The sequence below is a fragment of the Hemitrygon akajei genome, chromosome 22, assembly GCF_048418815.1.
Source record: "Hemitrygon akajei chromosome 22, sHemAka1.3, whole genome shotgun sequence".
NCBI lineage: Eukaryota > Metazoa > Chordata > Chondrichthyes > Myliobatiformes > Dasyatidae > Hemitrygon > Hemitrygon akajei.
This window is the reverse complement of record NC_133145.1, coordinates 56,496,855-56,524,017: the sequence shown is the minus strand read 5'-3', so window position 1 is coordinate 56,524,017 and position 27,163 is coordinate 56,496,855. Positions and strand designations below refer to the sequence as shown.

The window sequence follows — 27,163 nt, the reverse complement described above, 5'->3', positions numbered from 1 at the left end:
TAATCTTTCTCATTAACACAGCTTCTTCATCCACAGAACTGGATTTTTTTCCACACATTTTCTGTAAGCTTGAAAGACTGTTGTGCATGAAAATCCCTGGAGATCAGCAGTTACTGAAATACTCAAACCACCCCATCTGGCACCAACAATCATTCCACGGTCAAAGTCACTTAGATCAAATTTCTTCCCCATTTAATGTTTGGTCTGAACAACAACTGAATCTCTTGACCATGTCTGCATGCTTTAGTGCATTGAGTTACTGCCACGTGATTGGCTCATTAGATACTTGCTTTAATGAGCAGGTACTATTTACAGATGTACCTAATAAAGTGGCTATTGAGTGTAGAATGCATGATAGATTACTAGACAACAGATCCACTTCACTTTTCAAAAAATACTTAAGAACTAAACACAGTTCTTATTTCTTCTCGAGTCACAAATCCCATTTCATCACCAATAGTTTGTGCCCTATTCTTGCTGAACAAGTAATATCCCAAATTTATGCATGATTCGGAAAGCCCTGAATAATAACATCGAGTAAATAACACCCTATCTCACCGTGGCAAACCAATGTTTAAATACACATTGCCTGATTAGCATAGCAATGAATGGAAAAAACCAAGGTCCCTATGTGTCAGACGCCAAACTCCTCTCTCGCGTACATCACGTACACACAATGGTCACTTTATTAGGTATATTTTTGTATGCTCATGGTCTTCTGCTGCTGTGGGCCATTCACTTCAAGGTTCAACATGTTGTGCATTCAGAGATGCCCTTCTGCACACCCACTGTTGTAATGTCCTTTGAGTTACTGTCGCCTTCCTGTCAGCCTGAACCAGTCTGACCATTCTCCTCTGGCCTCTCATTAACAAGGCACTTTTGCCCTCAGAATTGCCACTTTTTGTTTTTTTTGCCCCATTCTCTGTAAGCATTAGAGATCATTGTGCATGAAAGTCCCAGGGGATCAACAGTTTCTGAGATACTCAAACCACCCCGTCTGGCACCAACAATCATTCCACGGTCAAAGTCACTTAGATCACATTTCTTCCCCATTCTGATGTTTGGTCTGAACAACAACTGAACCTCTTGACCATGTCTACATGCTTTAATGCATTGAGTTGCTGCCACATGATTGGATGATTAGATATCTGCATTAACGAGCAGGTGTACTTAATACAGTACCCACTGAGTGTGGATTCTTGATGTGGATCTCTGATTATCGTTGGACACAGCTCATATATTGGCAACACACACAAAATGCTGGTGAAACACAGCCGGCCAGGCAGCATCTACGGAAAAGAGTAAATAGTTGACCTTTTGGGCTGAGACCCTTCATCTGGACTAATGAAGGGTCTCAGCCCAAAACATTGATTGTTTACTCTTTTCCATGGATGCTGCCTGGCCTGCTGAGTTTTTTTTGTGTGTTTCTTTGGATTTCTAGCATCTGGCAGGCTTTCTCGTGTTTGTGTTCCACAGCTCCTATATTCACTGGTATCACAAGGCAAAGAGCACGCAATTGTGAAGGTGGGGTCCACCAGGGTCAGGATACAGGGTGCCATGGAGATCTCTGAGTCACCATCACTCTAAGGACATGAGAATGTGCTGTTGGTTTAATTTATCACAACCTGGAATTGGTGACATTCTGTAATAGTTATCAGAGAACATTGCTGATATAATTGAACTTGTCCCTAAATTTAAATTTCCCTGGCTCTGGGTGGTCCTGCTACCATCAACACTACTCATAAACAAATATTGTCAACTCGTAGATCAGTGTGGATCCGCTGCGATAGTAGATAGACAGTCGACTTGTACATCAGTGCGGGTTCACTGTCACAGTAGGTAGATTATTGACTTACTAATCATAGTGTTGGGATGAACTGTGAGTAAGTATGAACTGCCCCTTTCCCTATCCACCACACCACCACGCACGCACACACGCACATGCATGTCCATATGTGCACACACATACAAACGCACATAAACACACACCACACACACGCGTGTGCACACACATACAGAGCTCAGGCACACACACACGTTCACACAGACACAAACACACACACACACACACACACCACACGTCCACACACACACACACACACCACACACACACACACACACACCACACCCACACACACACACACACACACACACACACACACACACACAGAAACACACACACACACAACATACACATATCCACACAGACGCACCTCCCTCTCCCTCTCTCTCACTACAAGGCAATTTTAAATTCAGTTCATTAACTCAGTCTAGAGTTAAAGGTAATGCAAATGTAAAAATATTGATTGGTGTCAGATTTGCATCGAAGCATACAGTGAAAGGTGTCGTTTGTGTTAACGACCACAACACCCAATGATGTGCTGGGGGCAGCCAGCACACGTCGCCACACGTTCCAGCACCGGCATAGCATGCCCACCACGATGTTCATAGAAACATAGAAAATAGGTGCAGGAGTAGGCCATTCGGCCCTTCGAGCCTGCACCGCCATTCACTATGATCATGGCTGATCATCCAACTCAGAACCCTGTACCTGCTTTCTCTCCATACCCCCTGATCCCTTTAGCCACAAGGGCCATATCTAACTTCCTCTTAAATATAGCCAATGAACCGGCCTCAACTGTTTCCTGTGGCAGAGAATTCCACAGATTCACCACTCTCTGTGTGAGGAAGTTTTTCCTCATCTCGGTCCTAAAAGGCTTCCCCTTTATCCTTAAACTGTGACTCCTCGTTCTGGACTTCCCCAACATCGGAAACAATCTTCCTGCAGCAGGAAGATTCAACAGAACAACGATAAAATCCAGCACACAACACAGAACAACACAAGCAACTACGACCACAGAATCAAACAAGACAAAAGCAGCTAAACAAGGTCCCATCCCCACCCTCCTACCCCCTCACACACAGACGGACCCCCAACGCTAGGACTGGACCCTCTGGGCCTCCAGTGCTTGGCCTGGGTTCACTAATGCCTTTTTGGGAAGGAATTCAGTCCCATTACACTGATAATTAACGTTTCCGTTGAAAAGTGTAGGATGTTTAACTGCGTTGGTCCAAAGATGATGAAAAGTTGCCCAAATTTGAGTGTAATGTTTCCATTAGTTAGTAAGGTCCCTTTGCTGTGGACGGAATGGTCTTCCTCACACTGAGATACATCCCTTTTGGAGAACCTACTGTGGAAATTAAAGTTAATGATACTGACTGTCAGAGCTCCCCACAGGGCACCACAGTAATGTAACTGGGGTTCGATTCCCACTGCTGTCTGTCAGAAGTGTGTACATTCTCCCCATAACCATGTGGGTTTCCTCTAGGTGCGTTCGGTTTCCTCCCACAGCCCAATGATATATAAACTGGGGTCAGTATGCTGTTGATGTGCTGTGTTGGCACCAGATGCTTGGCAACACTTGCGGGCTACCCCCAGCGCATCCTCATGTTGGTCATTGACGCAAATGATGCATTTTACTGTGGGGATCCATGTACGTGTGACAACTAAAAGTTAGTTTTTAGCCTTAGAGTTTGAGTATTATGTGCTATGTTGTCTAGCTGTGTATTGCCACTTTAAACAACATCACAGACTCTGCTTACCAATGGCTTTGTTTCACAGAACTTTTGGCATTAAGACATGGACCATTAACAAAACTGACTTCACTCTCCTTACCCTCCTTACGTGCAGTCAAAAAACTGCGGTGAGCGACCTTACACTCTCCCTTGCATTACAAATATTGCTCTCCATGCACAGTCCAGATAAAGGAAAATAATCTTCAAAAGACACCCTACTTCTACAAGTTTCCAGGGAGATTTACTTCGCAGCAGATGGCCACAGCAGGAATCTGAACAGCGAGCAATTCCAAAATGGTTCTTTAGTTGCATTTTATCAGCACAATAATTCTTCAGCAGCGGAATGCAGGAGGTTAAGGCAGATTGCAAAGAGTTGACATCATTGGAGTCAGATTGTGAACTTGCTTCAGCAGCCCTTGATTCTGAATAACCCCACGTTTATTCTTTAAAGCACAATAGCATCCAGTGTTGTGTGTAGGAGGTCCACCCACAAAGGGAGCCGTAGGTCAGGTCTGCTGCACCATCATTTGTGGATTAGCACAAGTATCAGGACTGCAATCAGTGGAATTTTCTTTAGTAGGATGTCAAAGGGTGTAGAGAAGAAGTATGGGTGACTCCGTGCAGATCGGTGTAATAGCAGAACAGATTTGAGAGTAGAATATTCTCCTTCTGAACCTGCAATCCTAAATTGAAGGGCTTTTTTTGCCAAGAACCAGACTGGGTGTATCCTTGAGTTACCACAGTCTATCTTTGCTAGAACCTTCAAGAGGTTTGTCGCAGGTTTTGGAGGCGCATGTGCCTCAGTGTCCTGCAGAGCTATGTCAAATGGAGTCAGGGTCACCCATGCCAAACAGGTCAAAGGATAAAGGACAGACCAAGAGTGGTCCACCAGTCCTCCAGGTTCGGGGGTTCAGCTCGGGAACAACAACCCTGACCTTTCAAAAAGAAATTGTTAGAGGAACAGTGATGAAGAATCCTTCTAAATCTGTGTGTGACAATACAGAGATGAAGGACCTTCATGCCAGCACATAACAGGCAGTAAGGATCTTTCCTAGAGATATTTCATGGAAGAACTGCTCATGGTTTACATCACAAAGTCTTCACTGTTGAGAATTGAGACAACAAATCTCTAAAAAATGTTCAAATCTAATCAGTAATGGTTTTATTCTTGTCACACGTACTGAAGTACAGGAAATAACTTTGTTTTGTATGTCATCCAGACAGATCAATCCCCACATAGACACACTGGAGACTGTGAATGCTGGAAATCTGGATCAATGCACACACAGTGCCAGCGGAACAGGCAGCGACTATGGAGGAAAATGGACAGTTGACGTTTTGGGCTGAGACTCTTCATTAGGACACATCATTCAAACAATTTCCCTCCACCATCCTGCATTCTTTCCTTTTGTTCTACTTCAATGTATTTATCTTTGGAAGAAGGGACTCAGGCCAAAACATTGACTGTTTGTTCATTTCCATAGATGTTGCCTGGCCTGCTGAGTTCCCCCAGCACTGTGTGTGTTTGCGTGTGTGCGCGTGCGTGTGCTGCCTTGGATATCAGGCATCCCAGAATTTCTCCTGTTTACGTTTGGAATGTGTGTTTATTGCATACATAAATACCTGTATGTCAGAGTGGTCCAGGATGAAGGATGTAGTATTACACTTACAGAGAAAAGTGCAGTACAGACAGACAATAAGCTGCAAGGGCCATGATGAGGTAGACTGTGAGATCATCAGTTAATCCAGATCACATAACAGCAGGTTAGAAGCTGCCCTTGACCCCAGTTCAAACGTCAAAGAAAATTTATTATCAGAGTACCTGTGTCACCCTGTTCTACCCTGAGATTCATTTTCCTGAGGACGTTCCCTGCAGAACAAAGAAGTACAATAGAATCAGTGAAAAACTACACATACAAACAGCCAAGGTGCAAAAGAAAACAACTTCCGTAAATACAAGAAAAACAAATAATAAATAAATAAATAAATACAACTGATAACATGAGATGAGTTTTCAAGCTTTTGTGTCTTCTGCCTGACGGAAGGGGGAAGACCATAGATTGCCCACTACGAAGAGCAGTTGTTCACTGGGCACCACATGCTAATCTCTGCAACCTCATTCCTGCGCTGTCCCAGTATTCAGGCTAAACAAACTTGTAGGTTAGGTGGGGTACAGGCACTGAAACTGACAGAACCCAAATTATTCCCATGTCCTACCTGTTAACTTTCCCTGACTTACCCTCCTGAGGGTAATGTTCAAATCACACACCCTGACTTACCCTCCTGAGGGTAATGGTTCAATCACACTCTCTGACTTAACCTCCTGAGGGTAATATTCAAATCACACACCCTGACTTACCCTCCTGAGGGTAATGGTTCATTCACACTCTCTGACACCCTCCTGAGGGTAATAGTCAAATCACACACCCTGATTTACCCTCCTGAGGGTAATATTCAAATCACACACCCTGACTTACCCTCCTGAGGGTAATGTTCAAATCACACACTTTATCTTACCCTCCTGAGGGTAATGGTTCAGTCACACACCCTGACTTACCCTCCTGAGGGTAATGGTCAAATCGGTTCAGTCACACTCTCTGACTTACCCTCCCACCATTAAACCCTTCACACTTTAGACATTGAACTAGCAGGAGGTCCATGATCACAAAAGGGTTACTTATTTGACCTCATCATTAACGGACTCTCTAGCCTCTAATCTGATGGCTGCTTCTGCTGAACCCAGCCTGTGTCATCTTCATCCAGCAGAACTATCAGTTCATCCAGTCCCCTTCGCTCGGGGCTAAGTCTTATTATGTTTACCCTTTTCCTTATCTTACATAGTAACAGTCTAGGCAGTCCAGAGGAGATTCCTCAGGCCAGTTCCTAAAGTGAGAGGGTTGTCCTAGCAAGGGAGACTGGGTGACTGACATAGAACAGTATAGCATATTACAGGTCCTTCTGCCCTCAATGTTGAGCCAAACTTTTAACCTACTCTAAGGTAGGTAGGTTCCCTTAGGTACACTGTCGTGCAATTTTGAAAGAAAATTGGTTGGTAGGTTGCTTCAAACATCTTAGAGAACTTACCACAGTTCTTCTGCAGACTTTGATTGTCTCTCTTCCTCCTGTCTCACCAGATAATCCCAGGTAGCCTCGATGATGTTGAGATCAGGGTTCCAGGGTGACTAAGACTTTTGCACAGTACTGTATAAACATTATCAATGATTTGACTGTGTAATCAAGTCATTACACATGACTGTGTAATGGTTTGATCTATGTGACCAATAGGCAAGACAAATTTTTCCCTTTATCTCAGTACCACACAGTCCCTTCCAGCCCAGAAATGTGACAATAATAAGCCAATTCTAAATTCCAAATAATGTGTAGCATGATCTCTCAAGTTGGGTATGATGTTCACCTATAGTGGTGAAGGGTCCCCAGTCGCCACTGGACCCTGACCCCGATCTGTCAAGGACCATGTGTTGGCTGACCATGCATCAGCCTCCCCACACTAAACAAACTCACACACGGGCATTCTCCATTAAGGGAATAATCCCCTAAGTCAGGGCTTCCCAATCTTTTTCTTGCCATGGACCAATACCATTAAGCAAGGGATCCATGGACCCCAGGCATTAGGGATTATTGTCTTACTGGAGAATGCCTGTGCGTGACTTTGTTTAACGACGGGAGGCTGAAACATGGACTGCTCCCTCACAGTCATTGACAGATTGGGTTCAGAGTGCCAGACGACTGGGGACCCTTCGCTGCTGCAGTCTTCCTCCACTTTCACTGCTGTTGTGATGTGTCACCATCTTCCACCAGCTCCACCACTGAGGAACTGGTTGGATCGCTCTTTGTCTGGAACCTCCCCCTTGACCTTACCACCATGGGTGACCCTACCGAGAGCTAATCTCCAGACACCATTGCTCTCTGGATCTCCGAAACTCACAAACCTCCCTGCCATAACAAGGTGACAACCCTCAGAGCTGCGGTGTATGAAATGTTTTACGCAATCCCTAGTTCCCACACAAGCAAAAGCAATCGTCTGTCTGGACTACTCTGAATTGCAACCACTGGTCCTCTGATAATATTGTACAGGTATAAAAAAGGTTCCTCTGTGTTGGACCCTTTAAAATTATATTTAGTGTAAAGATCCCACTCAGAGATTAATTCCATCTTAGGCTGAACTGTTTAAGGACTAAGCCTTTGAATTAAGTTTGGAATTTAGTGATTAGAATGTCAGAGGAAAGCTTGATGATATTCAGATAACCAAAGCAGAATAAAGTTTGCAGCCAAATTATAAAGACCTCTCTGTCACCATTATTTAGATTAGCCAGAGGTCACCTCGCAGGCCAGACTAATGCCAAGAAATACTTTCCATTGTTGGGATTTTTGTGGGGGCTTTTGGCATTTTAAATGAAACAATAAGTGAGCTTGCGGGCGTTCGCTGCAGCCTGTGGTGTGCACTTTGCTAACACTTTGCTCGCTGGTCTGCAAAAGGAGATAAATTCTCCAAGCTCTTCTTCATGAGAGCATTGGCCAAAGAAAATGCTGGGCAGACTATCCATTTCATCATGCAGCGGTACTTTGCTGGCAGTTGAGCGTAATTATAGTTTTGGAGTGGAGAGAGGAGAGGGGTGATATTCGTGTAATAGAGTCCAGGAGCTTTATTTGTTCTCCGTGTAGGACGAGGAGGCTAGGAAGCAGCAGGACCCAAGACAACACAGGATTCCATGCACGAGTGAAGCTGAAGACTGAAATAGCTTAAAGATTCATCCCATGGTTAACCAGCGATTATGTAAGAGGATCTTTCCAGTAGCTGGTATTTAGCAAAAGCTGTGGTGTTGCTGCTGAAAACAGAACTAGTAAACAGTAAGGAAATAATATTTACTTTGCCACCTTCTCGGCTGTCCAGCAAAGAGCGATTCGCTGTCTTGAAACCTCCTAGATGGCCGTTACTCCAGAAGAGTTACATTTGACTAAAGGTAAGATGATCTACAGAGCTCTTGGATACCAAGAGGGAGGGTTATGGTCTGGTTGCCTGTCGATGGAACTAGGCAGAGTAGTAGTTTGGCATGGACTAGATGGGCCGATAGTTATTGTGCTATCGCATCATGTAGTTTTTAATAACACTATGACTCTATCTTAAAATAGATCTTAGGAAAGGCACGGGGAAGATCAGGAGAAATAGAACCAAAAGTTTTTACCTTGTTACATCACTTGTGGCTCTGGACAGAGAGAATGAAAATCATCAAAGATCGATCTAATCCCATGAAATTACATTCAAATCTCACACATAAAAATCTTCAAAGTATCGTCAGAACTCCCTGAAACTTTAACGAAAAGCAGTGGCCAGCTGTTTTCATTAGGTTTTAGGTCTGTGGGCTCGGGTGAAATTAGATGCTTTCCCCACTGTAGTGATGTTAGATAATGGCACCAGAAGGTTAAGATCCAATGTTTCAGCTCTGCTGCTGTCATTCACTTTTTTGGCCCGATGATTTCATGAGACCAAGACTAGTCTACCTCAACGCTGTTGTTACCACAGTTTACTTTGTCCATTCTTCTATATGTGGCATTCAAATGTCTTCCTGGAGCCAAATTTCTCCTCCGTTGCCTCGGTGACTGTTTCTTACAGCATTTGTGTCTAAAAGTGCACCAATCAGTCTTAGCTGCAATGCTGTGCTCCACAGAGGTCGGAGAGAATGGGTCAGAGGTGAGTTGAAACTTCACTTTGGACAAGGGGTGGAGAAAACCAACAGGGGCAAAGAGAGAACGTGGGGATGTAAAGTTGATCCTGTGAAAAATATTGGCACCTTGTGTCTAATGGTGGTCATAAAACACAAGAGATTTGGCAGATGCTGGAAATCTAGAGTAACACTTACAAAATGCTGGAGGAACTCAGCAGGTCGGGCAGCGTCTATGGAAAGGAATAAATTGTCAACGTTTCGGGCCGAGCCCCTTCATCAGGACTGTCCTAACTTGCTGTTTAAACAAGTCAGACGAATGGAATCTTGGCTTTTGTTGAAGAGACTGTGGTGCACTAAAAGAAGGGAAGTTTTGTTAAAACTTTACAGAGTAGTGAGATGGTGTCTGAAACACTATTATATTTAAGGAAGGATATTGTGCAGTATAAAAGAATATTTTAAAAAAGGATATTATGGGATGGCTACCAAACGTCTCTACCAAAGGAGTTGTAAGGTGCTCCTTCTCTCCACTAGCTTGCGAGTCATCCTTGTGCATGGTGTAGCACCTACTTAGCCACTCCCCACCCCGATCAGGGTCAAGTGAAGCCATGGGGAGCAGGTGGTGGATGGTCATACGAGCAGCCAGTGCAGATCACAAGTCCTGGTTATGTGACCACTGACGCCAGACAATCTCTGAAGAGTATTGATAATGGCTGGGATCATCCGTCTTGTAAAGATGCTGGCTGGAAGAAGCCAATAGCAGACAACCTCTGTAGAAAAATTGCCAAGAACAATCGTGGTCATGGAGAGAGAAAAGAGTCTGAGAAGCTTCAGACCGAAGACAAATGGAAGACCATGACCTCCCACATCATACAACATGGCACATTATGATGATGCTGATTGTTGTGCAGAGAAGCTTCCCCCTGGGATGTAGGGAAGGTTGAGCAGGTTGGAGCAATACTCACTGGTATCTGGAAGAATGAGAGGTGACTTTAATAAAATACAAAAGCTTCGGAGGGGGTTTGAAAGGGTGGATAGTGAAAGAATGTTCCCTGTGGTGGAAAGTGGGGATGTCTTTTTGGAATCAAGGGGTTGCCCATTTCATTTGGAGATGATGAAGTACCACATGTGATGAGGTACTGCTATGTATATGTTCCTGCAGAAACGTGGCTCCAGGATAACAGCCCATGCACCATCAATCTTCAGACCATGCCACTCAGGGTATGTAGTGTGTTCTGCACCTTCGCACCAGGGGGACAGTGTTTCATCCAGCAGTATACTGTGTATGACTGAATGACAATTGAACTTGAACTTAAACTTGACTCAGAAAGTCATGGATCTTTGGAATTCTCAATCCAGAGTGCGAGAAGACAGTCATTGAGTGTATTGAGGAAGAGACTTGGCAGAAATTTGAAGTGTTAGAGGTTGACAGAATATTAGGAAAGCTAGGGAAAAATGTTGATTGATTAGTCCTGATATTACTGAATGACACAGTGTGGTCAAGGAGCTAATTAACTTATTCCTTTTTCTTACATACAGTGGCCACTTTAATAGGTACACCTGTACACCTACTTGTTTTTGCAGATATCTAATCAGCTAATCGTGTGGCAGGCAGCAACTCAGTGCATAAAAGCATGCAGACATGGTCAAGAGGTTTAGTTGTTGTTCAGACCAGACATCAGGATGGGGAGGAAATGTGATCTAAGTGACTTTGACTGTGGAATGATTGTTGGTGCCAGATGGGGTGATTTGAGTATCTCGGAAACTGCTGATCTCCTGGGATTTTACAGAGAATGGTGGGAAAAGCAAAAAACATCCAATGAGCAGGAATTCTGTGAGTAAAAATGCCTTGTTAATGACAGAGGTCAGAGGAGAATGGCCAGACTGGTTCAAGCTGACAGGAAGGCCACTGTAACTCAAATAACCACACATTACAACAGCGGTGTGGAGAAGAGCATCTCTAAATGCAAAACACAGCGAACCTTGAGGTGGATGGGCTACAGAAGCAGAAGACTGTGAAAATATGCTCAGTGACCACATTATTAGTTACAGGAGGTACCCAATAAAATGGCCACTGAGTGTATATTCGTAAATGAAACTGATGGGATAGCATTGCTTGGAGCCAGCATAGAGTTGGTGTATTGAATGGCCTTCATTCCACATAGATTCTGTATATGCAGCTTTACTGTGAGTTACCACAATGGATTTGGGGTTTAAGGCAGAGGACTGACCTGGAGTCTAGCCCCCGTGATCAGCAGACCCCAGGATGAATTTTAACCCCGTAACATATCCCAATGGCCATTCTTGTTGCTTGCACCTTGACAGTGAGTCTTGGGCTAACTGACCATGGCATGTTGCGCTGAGCTGAGGGTGGTCACCGATTTCACCGTAAATCCCCAGACCCTTTTCGGCAGGGTAGCTGCTCACACCATCGCAGGAGCTTGCTTCTGTGCTGGACCCGATAAACCCCTCAGACGTTGTAGCATCGGGCTCAGAGCTGACTTTCGAGCCTGCATCTCTGAGCGACCCATCTGTCCGTGAGTTCTCGGTGCCCCAACCAAGAGCTACAACTCCTCCAGCTGAGTGAAAATATGAACAAGTATTGATGTGGGGAAATGCAGGAAACTTAACCATCTCATTAGGTAATATCTGATGAAGGGTAGATTTATTATCCAGCCTTGTACCCTCTTCCCTTTTATCGATACCTTAAACCCCTAAACGTCATAGAGAGTCTTAACTTATAGAGAGATACAGCATAGAAATGGGCCCTTCGGCCAATTGAATTCAAACTGGCCAACTGATATTGGTTGGCGCAGCATTGTGCTCTATGGTTCTATATTCTGCATTCATCCCACATTAATGCCATTACTTATTCTCCCTGCATTCCCCTGAATGTGCCCAAAGTCCATAATAGCGGTTAGCGCAATGCTCTATGGTACAGGCGACCCAGGTTCAATTCCCGTCACTGCCTGTAAGGAGTTTGTACCGTGTGAGTTTCCTCCACGGTTTCCTCCCACAGTCCAAAGACACACTGGTTAGTAGGCTAGTTGGTCATTGAAAATTGTCCCGTGATTAGACTAGGATTAAATCAGAGGTTGCTGGGCAGCACAGCTCGAAGGGCCAGAAGGGCCTATTCCACACTGGATCTCAATAAATAAATACTATCGCTGTTTCTAGGCACATATGAGCTTTCACTGAACTGGACCTAAAGTCAAAATCAAAGTAAAGTTTATTACTGAAGTTTGTTATGTCACCATATACCACCTCAAATTTCATTTTCTTGCAGGCATTCACAGGAAAATAAAGAGATACAATAGAATTGACCAAATTCCTGATACTTGTAAATGTATCTGGTGAATAAAGTTCATCTTTGATCCTTTGTCAATGATCTCTGGACTGCCTTTTCCAGATTTTATGCAGGTAAATGTAAGCTTCAGGACAAAAGGTTTTGGAACTGGAGGCCGTAGGGAAACGAGGTCTGTTGTCTCTGTGATCCCTGCAGTGGTAGCAGGAGCTTGTCAGGCCCCGTGGAGGCTCACAAAGCTGAAAGGCAGGAGGAGTTGCAGAGTCCCTGAGAGGTGAACGATAAAATGAATTGCCTGGCTCACTGTGAACAACAAGGCCGCACAGTTTGCTCAGTGGAGTGTAATCAGCAAGTGTAGATGTGACATTACATCGCCTAATCAAGATGGGGAATAACACTAGTCATTAACAGCATAACTACCGGCTTGTCAGATCAGGCAGTGGCTGATGCAAAGCTTAAGTACTGTCTGACCGTGAACTACTACATATGTACCACGAGGGTGACATTTATTTTGCGTGCACTGGTCCGGGAAGAATGTATGCGATGGTGTAACTTGCATCAACAAGTTGTTTCAGCCAAAGGAAATCTCTGTCCCTCTCCCCTTCGGAGACACTAAGTTCTGTGACAACACTGGGGCTGTGAGAACTCAATAAGTTCTTCGTCTTGACAAGTAATGTTAGATCTTTATCAGTCCGGAAGCAATACACATTGCCGCACATTTTCTCTGTGATTAAAGATCACTAATCATAGGGCACCCCATTTTTTGGATCTTGTCAACCTGTACTCAGTTATTTCCCCTCTCAACCCCATTGTCTTCCCGCCTCCCCGTAACCTTTGACACCCTCCCTCATTTGTAATTACTAATTTGCAGCCAAGTCTGAGACTGTTGTCACTGTAGGTTTTATGGTGGTGTGGGAAATTGGGCCGAGGGGTGAGCCTTCAAAGCAGTGGACACCCATTTAGTTTATTTATTGAGATACAGCGCAGAATAGACCCGTCTGACCCTTTGAGCCATGCCGCCCAGCAGTCCCCTGATTTAACCCTGGACTAGTCACAGAACAATTTACCAAATAACCTACCAACCAGTACATCTTTGGACTGTAGAAGGAAACCCACGTGGTCACAGGGAGAACACACTGTGGTGGGAATTGAACCCGGATCGCTGGTACAGTAAAGCATTGTGCTAACCACTACACCGCCGTGCCGCCCCCATTACAGCTGGAATCCACTGAAAGTAATCGGCTAAGCAGGTTGATTGTCCAGTTGGAATTCATATCTGGGAAGATGATCCCAACGTGTCCAAAGTTTTATCCCACAAAGGCTTCTCCACCTTCCTGTTAGTACTCTGGTCTCTTCTCACTTTGATTCCCATTGATCCCAATGTCCTTTATTCATTCTTGACACACTAGCATTGCTGAATGTATTGTCTGTCCTTAAGAATCAACCGCATTGGTGTATCTGACATAAACAGATCAGCCTGGGGTTTGCACAGATGTATATTGCTAAGGTTTGCATTGCTGAGGAAGGACTTTCATTTTAAATTCCAGGTTTATTTAACTACCCGTATTTAAATTGCTGCTGCCGAGGCGGGATTTGAACTTGTGTCTCTGATCCAGTGATGCAGGACTCTGGTTGCTAGTCCGGTAACTTAACTGCAGTGCTACCATGTTCCCAAGGAGGAGCAGTTGACGAAGGCAGCAGTGGAGTTGACGTGCACTGAAAATGGTCTAGGAGGGTGGGAGGGTGGAATGGGGCTCGTTATGCTGGTGTTGTTCTGTTGTTTAGGGGCAGGATGTGCTGGTGCCAGAATGTGTGGTAACCCCAGCGCATCCTTAAGCGTGTTGGTTTTCAACCCAAATGACGAATTTTGCTGCATGTTTCAATGGACAAGTGATAAGTAAATCTGAATCTAAATCTGAATTTATCTCTCTATTTGAAGAAGTAGCTTTGGCTGTCAACCCCACTTCTATTCCTTGTCACACTGGTGCACTAAAAGCAACAGTTTAGGTCCCATTTGCCTTTAAAATGAGAGAAAGTCAACATGATTTGAGGGTAACATGTATACTTCAAAAACAAAGGATAAGAACAAATGTAAAAAAAATCATTGTATTTCAGTCAGAGGGATGAATCTATGGAACAGTTGTAAAAATTTAAAAACATGCACTACACTTAACAAGTTTAAAATTTTTTTTTAAATTATTTAATGAACAAATATAAAATACATGATTTAAAATGAATGGGAGTAACGTAAGTAAATGATATTTGGAATTGGATTTTGTGTTAAAAGATTATGAAATTCTTTTGTTTTTGATGTGATGACTGATGCCAAATATGCTGTTGTACAGTATAAGTGAGAGGGGTAGGCGTAATAAGCTGTAGCTACAGCCTACACCCTTTCAGTCTGTTTTAAAGTGTATCTATGTGATTTTGTTGTAATTTTGTCCTATGAAATCATCATTATGAAATCATTGTTGTAAATGATGCTTTTTTTTAATGTTTGTGCTGACCGAAATGAATTAATTTCATTCATTCATTCATTCACCATTCGATACAGGAGCAGAATTAGGCCGTGCAGCCTTTTGAGTGGATAGCTTATATTTGTTACCTGAAGAGTCTGATTGAGCTGTTCCTTCTTAAACGGTGTGGCCTGTAGCCTCGGAAGAATCATTTCTACCACTTCTGTTGCCTCACTGATGGGTTAAAAACTCAATGCAAAGCACCAATATCTTTTAGTATCAATAATTTGAATGCATGCAAATTAGGAGATTTTGATTCAAGATTGTTTAATGTCATTTTCAATACGCAAGTGTAAAGGTGGACAAAATAATTATTACTCTGGATCTGATGCAGCACAAAAAAAAACAATAATAAAAACACACAATAAATGTAAATATTTAAGATGGTTTAGATACATGGATTAATGTTAAGCCCATAAATTGGTGCTAGGCACAGGAGTGTCTGTATATAAGGTGACTCTGACAGGAAATGATAAAGTAGTGGTGTTGGGGGTGGGTTAGTGAGTGGAGGTGTTGTTCAGCCTTACTGCTTGGGGAAGGTAACGGATACATTGGCCAGTTTTGTTGACCCATTATTTGATTCCTAGTTATCAAAAACTGCTTGAATACCTTCAGCTTAAGTTACACACATCTGATATTGTGTTTCTTACACTATTATACAAAGGATGTGTTCCATTTTCTTTTGTGAAGTCAAATTGTTTGAATGCTTTTGAAAGCTCCCTTTGAATGGATTTCTTCTCTGTTTCATCTCCTCTAGTTCCAGAAAATCATGGGATACCCAGATCCATCTGCCGCAAGCAAAGTCTAATGTGGCTCTGTTTCTGCCTGCAGGAGTTTGAAAATAACGAGGGCGAGGACTACACAGGAGAAATCTCACCCCACACCACCTCCTCCTCGCAGAATGGGCCTGAGGTGTACATTCTGCCCCTCACGGAGGTGTCGCTGCCTTTGTCAAGCCAGCCGTCCACAAGATCAGGTAAGCGGGCCCATAGCAGGACTCCCTTTGGGTTTGTGCGCGTGGTAGTATGAACTTTAACTGTTGAACGGGGAGATGCTTTAAACTGCTGCAGATTCTTCCCCCAGGCAGTTAATCTGATCAACCATTCTCATTAGCCCCCCTCCCACCCACCTCTATTACCTCAGCCACTGCACTACAAACACTTTAAACCACTTTTTATAATGCTGTTTTACATTGTAAATGCATGCTGGTATTTATGTATTTACGCACATTTTATTCCATACCCGTACTTTAATTTTTAACTTTATTTTTATATAGTTCTTCACTCTTTACAATTGTTGAATGTTGTTGATTTTGGTTGTATGACCAACACGCCACAGCAAATTCCTAACACGTGCCAATGTATATGGTGAGTAAATCTGATTCTTGGTTGACTGGCTGTAAGTGACCTGTTCCTAGAAGCTGAACAAACAAGCAACTTGTATCCGAACTTTGGAATCATAGACTCACTAAAAAGTACAGCACAGAAACAGGCCCTTCAGCCCATCTAGTCCATGGCAAGCCATTTAGACTGCCTTCTCCCGTCAACTTGCACCGGGACCATAGCCCTCCATACCCCTTCCCTCCGTGTAACCTGTCCAAACGTTGAAACCGAGCTCTCATGTAGCACTTGCACTGGCAGCTCATTCCACACTCTCACGACCCTCTGAGTGAAGAAGTTTCCCCTCATGTCTCCCTTAAACTTCTCACCTTTCACCCTTAACCCATGACATCTGCTTGTGGTCCCACCCGACCTCAGTTGAAAAAGCCTGCTTTCATTTGCCCTACCTATTCCCCTCATAATTTTAAATACAAAGTGCACTGCAGATGCTGTGGTCAAATCAAGATGTACAAAAAAGCTGGATGAACTCAGCAGGTCGAGCAGCATCCGTTGAAAGAAGCAGTCAATATTTCAGGTCGAAACCCCTCATAATTTTGTATGCCTGTATCAAATCTCCCCTCATTCTCCTACGCTCCAATCAGTAAAGTCCTAACATAGTCAATCTTTCCTTATGACTCAGGTCCTCCAGTCCCAGCAACATCCTTGTAAATGTTCCCTGTAAATTTTACTGTCTGTGCTGGGGCTAAAAATCTTAGATAACGTTGGTGGCCTTGAGTTTGTTGGAGGAATTTGGTGGTATACTCAGAAATGTAAGATGCATAGAGTGATATAGCAGTGGAATAGGCTCTTCAGCCTATTAACTCCACCCCTGACCATTAATCACTTATCAAATTGATGCTATATTACTCCTATATTTTGTTTGACCCACAATCTCCTGATCTTATCACCTAAAACCACACCCACAAGGGGCAGTTTTCAGCAGTCAATTGACCTACCAACCCATTCATTGGTGGCAAACTGGAGCACATGGAGGAGACCCATTCATTCGAAAGGTTCAAAAGTTCATTCATTATCAAAGTATGTCTGCAGTATACAACTCTGAGAATCTTCTTCTCCAGATAGCCACGAAACAGAGAAAAACCATGGAAGTCATTCAAGGAAAAACATCAAATCCCACCCCCTCCCGCACAAAAAAAAGAATGTCAGCATGATCATCAACCCCACAAACCTTCCTGCCCCGCACAAAATAAACTAACAAACTGCACTGCATGGCAACCCCCAAGCCCCCTCCCCTCGCACAAAAACTAACAACACGGCACCAAGGAAGGAGGAGTGAAAGCACAGAATTTAGAATGCACAGAGTACGGTTTGTAGGGAGAACATGCGAACTCCACCCAAACTACACCCGAGATCGGGATTGAACCTGGATCTCTGACACTGTCGGGCAGTGGCTGTGCCTCTGTGCCAGTTACTGCTTCACTTCAGTCCAGACCTTTCACTGTCATTGATAGCCAGCCATGTTTAAAGATTACCTTTATCTTTGAAGGTAAAAATAATCTTCTGAAGAATAGTTTTATTTGTTACACATACATCAAAGCATACAGTGAAAGGCATAATTTTGTGTCAAATCAATCAGTGAGGATTTTATGGGCTTTCAGTGCCAACGTAGGAAGTCGAACCTTGCATCTTTGGAATGTGGGGGGGACTGGAGCGCCCGGAGGAAACCCACACGGTCATGGGGAGAACGTACAAATGTACAGCTAACGATGGGAATCAAACTCCAATCTTACAGCTGGCTGCTATAGAGGGTTGCACTACCCGCTACAGCTTCCGAGTCCTGCCTCTGCTGAAGGCTGCATCTATGACTCCTACCCGATTCTTTGACTAGTGATCCAACAGAAGCTGCCTGTACACCCTGAGCACGTTATCGTACAAATGCCTGGTGTTCCTGGGCGGTTTCCGACTTGGCAGAGTACCGGGACAGCTCCTCACCGATGGAGGCCCAGCTTGTTTCTGGTTCCCAGTGCACATCGAGATGATGTTCCCCCAATTTATAATGACCAGTGTGTGCAAAACTCTTGTGCTGTGCAATCTTTTGTCCAGCAACAACAACATGTGCGTGCTGAATAATTTCTTCAATAAAAACAGTATAACTAAGCCAGTTCTAAAATCTGTCGACAAATCATCATAAACTCCACGATGTCGACATTGCCCACATCAGAAACCAAAAAAGGAAATGCGATTGTGTATGATCATGAAATATACTTAACATTCCGTCGAGGTAGAGGGTGACAACCTTTTGTGTGTGCAGTTTAAATTCCTTTGTGCGCTAGTAGCGAAAGATGTGTGCACACGCATACGTTCACACCTTAGAGGGAACATTGGAGTGAAAGAACTAACCTGGCAACACGGACACGCGTGTCAATATGCACATTTGTGGGTGAACTGTGCATTCACTGGCTGTTACGCACAGAGATTTGTGTGTTGTACACGTGCGCACCCGCGCGCACACATACACACCTTCCCACATATACCCTATGCTCTCTCTCTCTCTCTCTCTCTCTCGCTCTCTCTCTCTCGCTCGCTCTCTCGCTCTCTCGCTCTCTCTCTCTCTCTCTCTCATTGCTCTGAGAGCCGACACAATGAGCTGGGGAGATCGGTCTCCTCACAAGGTGCAGATGGGACTGGCCAGATTGTCATGATGCAGCCCTGCTCCTTTCACCATGGGTCTTCACCACTCCACCTCGCTCTAGTAGCATGCTGACAACCACTGCTTGCAGATTCTGAGCCCACTTCCCAAGACAGAATCTGAACTTGCTGCTAATTAACAAATAAGGGAACTAAAGTGCACAGACAGTGTAGGAATTTGGAGCAAAGAGGGTTATCGTTGTCCTTCAACCCGTGACTCAGAGGCTGACCAGTGTTTGAAGGGAATGGTGTCAGTACTAATCAACACAGGACACTCTTTATCCCAATTTGAACATATTAAAGTAATATCATTCTACAAGGCCAGTCCAGTTCATCTCTTCCCTACTTTAAAATGATAATGTTTTTAAAATCAAGAAACATAATAAGCCAGAACGTGACCCAGAATTTGCCAAACCAGTGGAACTGTGTCATTAGCAGCTAACGTGTCCCAGAGAGCTTTTCCACATTGACGGGAAGTTAGTGGGTTCAGATGGCGCGAGTTCCTAGTCCCGCACGTTGAAAGCCAGAGATCAGAGATTAGCTGATAACAGCACATCCTACGTGCTTTACCCTGAATCCCGTCACTGTGACTCACAACCAGGATTATCAGCACTTGCACTGAGGGGCCACAAGATCGCCACAGACAACACCCGAGTTCAGGATTGAACCTGGATCTCTAGTGCTGTGAGGCAGTGGTTGTACTAACTCTACCACAATGCTGTCCCTGTTTTTTTTACAGGGGTGGGGAGGGTGTAGCTGGGAGCTTTGGACAGGTAGATCAGCAACATTGTCCTTGGAAGGACAATCAATGTGGAACTCGGGGAGCAGGCACAGAGACCCTACGGCTTTAGCTAAGAGTTAGGAACATCACTCCACAAGTGTACACTCTCCTGGGCTTCCACATGTGTACAAGGTTATCAGCAACCTCTGGAAGGCCTACATGGACAGGCCGAAGCCTACCACAAGGCCTTTCGTGAAGCACACTTGCATTTCATGGAAAGGGAGTCTCTCGGCATGGTCACTTGCCAAGACAAAGTGGCTACCTTGCTCTCTGCGGTCATTGGCTTTGGATCTTTTGCTGTTAATGCTCTGGCGATGAAAAGAAAATAGAATCTTGAGCAAGCTTTGAAGTAACTGCTTGCTTAATCAACCTTAGCCACTACATTTAGCAAGAAATTAATTGTGAGGTCTCGTCTGAAATGTGCTGTGGGGATAATCACTACAGAATGTAAACTTACACTGGCTGGCTAAAATGTTATCTGGAACATTTGTTCTAATTCCTCCTTCGGTAGCTGTCTTCCTGTGGTTCCTTACACAGCATTGAAAGTAGCTGCATGAAACAGAGGCTAGAACAGGGCAGCTGACATTTTTGTCATAATCAACCTTCTGCCTCTTGACATACCATCACCATGTCTGGGTTAGCCAATTTAAGAAGTTAAAGCTTCCTGCTTAAGGCCATAGAGTTATACTGCACAGAAACTGGTTCTTCCACCCAACTTGTCCAGACCGACTAAAGTGCTCACCTGAACAAGTCCCATTGCCTGCATTTGGCCCATATCCTTCTAAACATTTCCTGCCCAAATACCTTTGAAATGTTGAAATTGTACCCACTTCTCTCTCTGACAGCTCGTTCCATATACCCATCACCCTCTGTACAAAGTTCAAAGGAAATTTGTAGCAAAGTACGTATCAAAGTCACCATATACAACCCTGAGGTTCAATTTCTTGCAGGCATTCACAGTAGAACAAAGAAATACAATAGAAGCAATGAAGAAACTGTGTCAGTGCCAAAATACTGGCCCCTTGGGCCCTCTTGTTGTCCTATTTTACATTAAATCTATGTTCTCTAGTTTGAGAGTTTCCCACCGTTACCATCTATCTTATCTACAACCATCATGATTTTATGAGCCTCTGTAAGATCACCACTCACAGCTTCCTTCACTCCAGGAAAAAGAGTCCAGAAGACTGTAAGATACTGGAGTAGAATTAGGCCATTTTGGCCCATTGTCTCTGCTCCGCCATTTGATCATAGCTGATCCTTCTCCCTCTCAACCCCAATGTCCTGCCTTCTCCCCATAACCTTTTACACTCTGACTTATCAACCTCAATGACCTGGCTTCCACAGCTGCCTGTGGCAACATATTCCACAGATTCACCACTCTCTTGCTAAAGAAATTCCTTCTCATCTCCATTCTAAATGGACTTCCCTCTATTCTGAGGTTGTGCTCTCTGGTCCTAGACTTCTCCACTATAGGAAACATCCTTCCCTCATCCACTCTATCTAGGCCTTTCAACATTCGATAGGTTTCAATGAGATCCCGCCCCCCTCAATCTTCTAAATTCCAGTGAGGACAGGTCCTGGGCCATCAAACGCGCCTCATATAATAAGCCTTTCAATCCCTCTAACCCAGGCAGCTTCCTGGTAAATTTCTTCTGCACCCTCTCCAAAGCCTCAGTATCCTTCCTATAATGGGGCAATCGTTATTGCCTCTCATCTTCACTGCTGTAACAATAAGTCCCAACTCCTGTACTCAATGGTTGATTGAAAGGATAATTGACATTTCCAAACCTATGAGCCACTAGCTAATCTAATCTTTTTAGTGAATGCACGCCATCATAGTTTTATGTTAATATGTTGCAAGAATGTACAGGCATTATAAACTTCTGCATATGGCTTTGCATGATACAGAAAGTGTGTTTTGGGGGACAGGAGGGCTCTACAACGGGTAGTTAATACTGCTCAACGCATCACCGGCACCAGCCTACCCACCGTCAGGGACGTATACACATAAGGGTGCTGGCAAGGGGCCAGTAACTTCATGAACTACCCAACCTACCCTCCTCATGGACTGTTTGTCCCACTCCCCTTGTACACAGCACCCACAGCTGAACGGCTAGGCTCAAAAGCAGCTGCTTTCCCCAAGCCTTCAGCCTGATCAACACCTTCCACCCACTAACCCCCACCCCACCCCGTCACCTTGTGTCACTTCATGTACATACAATCAAGCCTATGTATGTCAGTGTGTTTTATAGCATTGCTTTTACACACCCAGTGGCCACTTCATGAGCTACCTCCTGTACCTAATAACGTGGCCACTGAGTCGATGTTTGTGGTCTTCTGCTGTCGTGGCTCGTCCACTTCGAGGTTCGATGTGCTGTGTGCATAACGCTGTATCTGATCCAGAGTAACAATCATTTCCTTCTCCTTTACACGTGCACGCTGAAGAACGACCATAAATGATCTTGAATCCCTGAACTGTTTTTTAATGTATGTGCTGTGTGTGCTCTGAAATGCATAAAATACTGAATATTTATCATCTGGGTACGGCTGGGAACTGCAGCTTGACCATTCTGAGGAGAGCCTTCCTCTGAGCTTGGTGATTTGTCTTCTGCTTGCTCTTCGCAGTGGAAGCCTTGGGCAGTAGCAGGGCAGCGATCAGTGTGTTCTGATGCTTTATTCACTCAGAGGTGTCTCATGTCAGTGGAATGCTGGAGCTGTGCTGCGTTCTGCAGCAACCAGCTGACCACGCTTGCGCAAGTCAGTCACAAAGAATATATTGCTGTCAGTGCGTGCACTCAGAAACAGGGGTGGAGAGTGCCAGGAGGAGGGATAAATGCCCCCTCTCCCTGGAGAACGACTGGTTCACTCTGGCTCCGACGGCAGCAGACTGCCGGGGGTCTCTGCTTTGGTGTCCACACCGTCCCCAAAAAAAAAATTGTTCTCCCACTCACCTGCCGGGTGAGATGGCAGTGACCTCCAAGGTGCCCCTCTTCTCTCTGTGTACGTCGTGGGCTGCCGAGTCAGGGGTGGTGGGGGAAGGATCGCCAGTGGAAAGGAGCAGAAGCAGAAGGCGGTGATAACCTTCCTGCGTCTATTTACAGGGCAGTTCCTTCACCAGACGGACCTAGGCCGTCAGAGTCTCCTATACCTGAAGGAAGCGGGTGTCGGCTGGTTTGGAAAGGTCAGTGGGATGTTGCTTTTAAACCTGCTACTGTTTAACCTCCTTCCCCTTACACTTAATGCAGAACCTGAAAACGTCAGAGTCAAATTGGTACATTTGTTATCAAAGTATTTTTATGTCTCCATGGGACTCAGTTTCTTGTAGATATTTGCAGGAAAATAAAGAAATTCAATAGAATTTATGAAAAACAATACGTGTACATTTGTCTAGAAAGTGCAGCAAAAGACAGTAAGCATGTGTTAGTCGGTGTAGAGGGCATTTCTCATTGATTTCATTCTAAGTCTAAATCTCTAATGGGAGGTTGGTCTTTAGACTTCACGGAAGGCATCAGAAGCCAGCCAAGTCCTGCCAGCTTGTCAATATGGTAAGTATAACATTTAACTGTGGTGCTGAACATCTGCTCCCGTGGCTTATACCTTATGGCAGAATTTACCTTTCACGTTTGCAAGGGCTGCTGACAACTTACCCGAGGGCAGAAAGCAATCGCGCGTCAACTCTCCTTCCGTCAGTGGACTTCTTGGCAGTGAAAACTGAAATGCCTCAGATGCTGGAAGTCTGAAATAAAACGCAGCGGATGTTGGGAACACTCGACAGGGCAGGCAGCATCTCCAGGGAGAGAGAGGGGCAGAGTCGATGAACCTCGGTCTGGGTCATGAGCTGTTTTTGTGTCCGCAGATGTGGTCTGACCCACTGAGTGGGTTTCTGGTGTCATCTGCCTTCATTCCCTGATGATGTACTTCCCACGACAGGGAAGACATACAGACTTCAGCTTTGCAGCTGAGTAAGACCAGGAGAGTTTGTTAGCAGAATTATTCCTTTGTTTTGACCAGGAATTCTTGTCTGCTTCCCACTCAGACTGCACATCCTATCCCAAGTCAGAATAGTCAAAGTCAAAGTAAATTTATTATCAAAGTGCGTATCTGTCACCATATACTACCCTGAGACTCGTTTTCTTGCAGGCATTTACAGGAAAGTAAAAGAAATACATTGGAATTTATTAAAACCAATACATAAAGATTGACAAACAACCAATGTGCAAATATTAAATAGACATAGATAATGCTAAGTGGCAAGGTTGTTCAATCAGTTCAGAGTTGTGGTGAGTGAAGTTATCCACGCTAGTTCAGGAGCCTGATGGTTGAAGGGTAATAACTGTTCCTGAACCTGATGGTGTGGGACCTAAGGCTCCTGTATCTCCTGTCCGATGGTAGTAGTGAGAAGCGAGCATTGGCCTGGATGGTGGGGGTCCTTGATGATGGATGCTGCGGTGGGGAGTGCTTTCCCTCTAATGGATTGGGCTGTGTCCACCACATTCTGTAGACTTCATCATTCTTGGGCATTGGTATTGAGGGGCAATGATAGGACTAGTCATCCCCAGCAGGGTCTTCCTTGTTTGTAGTGAATACTACTGTAGATACAGGGTAGATCAATATAACGGTTCATAGACACCCTACAGCTGATATTGTGGATGGACTGCTTCTGTTTGTAATTTAAAGGCACTGCCTCACCTATACCAAAATGATAAAAATCTATTTGGGATATTAAAAATAAATCTGGCCCAATCAAAATGATCTGACCTTTGTCATCTGCGCCTTAAATGCAAGGGATTCTGTAGATGCTGGAAATCCAGAGCAACACACACAAAATGTTAGAGGAACTCAGCCGGTCAGGCAGCATCCACAGAGAGGAATAAACAGTCAATGTTTTGGGCTGAGACCCTTCATCAGGACCTGATCAAAGTCCTGAGGCCCAAACCATCGACTCTTTATTCATCTCCATTGATGCTGCCCGATCTGCCGAGTTCCTCCAGCATTTTGTGCATTGCCTCCTGCACTTGTGGACCTTCCTGTTGGAAACAAGTCATTCGCAATCCCACGGGACTACCTGAGATGAAGAATTGTATAACAATAACAATGGTTTGAGAAGCTGGGAGATCAGTAACACAATATTTTATACCCGATAACAAGCTCGCATTGTTTATAAAGCTCCAACTCACAGACAGGTTTCTAAAGACACTTTTTAAGAACCTGAAGCCTTTACCCTCTCCTAGAGGTGAAAACACACTAGAACAGCTAAATCGCAAACAGCAGAAAATCTGCAAATGCTGGACGTACTAAGCAACACACACAAAATGCTGGAGGAACTCAGCAGCATCTATAGAAAAGAGCAGTCGACATTTTGGGCTGAGGTTTTTCCTCTAGAGCAGCTGATAAGGTTGTGCTTTGAAAAAGAAAATCTGCGTTTAACCAGGGTGTCTACTCATCTCTCTGTTTCCCGGTTGTCCGAGGGTGCATTGCCTTCGCTGATCCACCTTGGCGGGAGCTTGCTGTGCTGAGATAAAGATCAGCTTTATTTGACACGTGCATTTAAACAGACACTGAAATGCATCATTTGCGTCAACTCAAGTCAGCGAGGGATGTGCTTCTGGTGCCAGTATAGCATGCCCACAACGCACTAACCCTAACCTGCCTTTGTGGGAGGATACCCAGGAGCACCCAGAGGAAACCCACGCGGTCACGGAGAGAAAGTGCAAACTCCTTACAGCTGCAGAGGGCGTCGAACCGTGATCCTGCAGCTGGCACTGTGAAACAATGTGCCAACCACTTCGTTACTGTGCTGCCCTGTGTTGGCAGGTTAGTACCGCCTGCCTCCCCTGCAGAGCTTGCACCGACGCAGTCAAGTGCGGGAAATCCAGACTATAATACTGACTGACTACTGTACTGGCTGGTTGCATCACTGCCTGATATGGAAACACCCATGCCCTTGAAAAAAGTAATGGATATAGCCCAGTTCTTCACAGATAAAGCCATGCCCATCAATTACCACATTTACATCAAGGACCCCCACGCTCTTCTCACTGCTGCCACCAGGAAGAAGGTACAGGAGCCTTCACACCACACCACCAGGTTCCGGAACAGTTATCAGAGGGGATAACTTTACTCGCCCCCAACGCTAAACTGATCCCACAACCTATGGACTCACTTTTGAGGGTGGCGTTCTCAATATTTGTGTTGGCGCGTGGCCTACTGGATAAGGCATCGGTCTAGTGATCTGAAGGTCACTGGTTCGAGCCTCAGCTGAGGCAGCGTGTTGTGTCCTTGAGCAAGGCACTTAACAACACATTGCTCTGTGACCACACTGGTGCCAAGCTGCATGGGTCCTAGTGCCCTTCCCTTGGACAACATCGGTGGTGTGGAGAGGGGAAGGCCTGCAGCTTGGGCAACTGCCGGTCTCCCATACAACCCTGCCCAGCAAATCCATGGTCTCACGAGACTAATGGTCTCAATATTTATTGCTCATTTATTTTTATTTTGCATTTGCACAGTTGGCGTCTTTTGCAGCTTGGGTGCTAGTGCAGTTTTTCATTGATTCTGTTGTGTTTCTTTATATCTGCCGCGAATGCCCACAAGAAAATGGATCCCAGGGTTGACTATGGTGACGTAGAGTATATGTAATTTGACAATAAATTTACATTGAACTTTGAATGTCTGCAGTGACTCCCTGCCCCTGCAGTTACACTAGTGACACAATCTTGTTGTCTTTAACTACCTGATCACACAAAAGAATAAGGCTGTTGCAGGTAAGAATAAGAGTATAACAGATCAGCCAGGGAGGGTGGGAGGCTGGTTGGTCAGGAGGTGGGTGGGCTTTGGGCGGTTTGTATAAGTTCAGGTCTGACGGGCCTGGTGTATTGTTTTAACATTTTTTGAAAATAGTCAACGTTTTAGACTGATCCCTGATAATTGACAGTGTTTTGCCCTTTTGTAGTTCTTGTTTCTCGGTTTTGAACTCTGAAGGATGAAACTGTGGCAATGAAGTGGCCTCTGGTGAATTCAATCTGCTTGTAATGTTGCAGCTCTACAAAACCCTGGTTAGCCCGCACCTGGAGTATTGTGTTCAGTCCTGCTCACCTCATAGGAAGGATGTGGAATCTTTACAGAGGGTGCAGAGGTGATTTACCAGGATGCTGCCTGGACTAGAGAGCATGTTTTATGAGGATAGTTTGATCAAGGTTTCTCATTGGAATGCAGGAGGATGAGAGGTGACTTGATAGAGGTGTACAAGACAAAAAGAGGCAGCAATAGAGTGGATAGCC

General features: G+C 44.6%; 1 protein-coding gene across 7 annotated transcripts in view; it reads left to right on the top strand.

Moving 5' to 3' along the window:
* The window catches only part of aatkb (apoptosis-associated tyrosine kinase b), a 321,493-nt gene that overhangs the window by 240,574 nt on the left and 53,756 nt on the right, over positions 1 to 27,163 (top strand). For all 7 annotated transcript variants that reach the window (XM_073026295.1, XM_073026299.1, XM_073026298.1 and 4 more), the window contains 2 exons: positions 15,909 to 16,053; positions 22,988 to 23,067. In XM_073026295.1, coding sequence (XP_072882396.1) covers positions 15,909 to 16,053; positions 22,988 to 23,067 — 225 coding nt within the window. The remainder of the gene's footprint in view (positions 1 to 15,908; positions 16,054 to 22,987; positions 23,068 to 27,163) is intronic.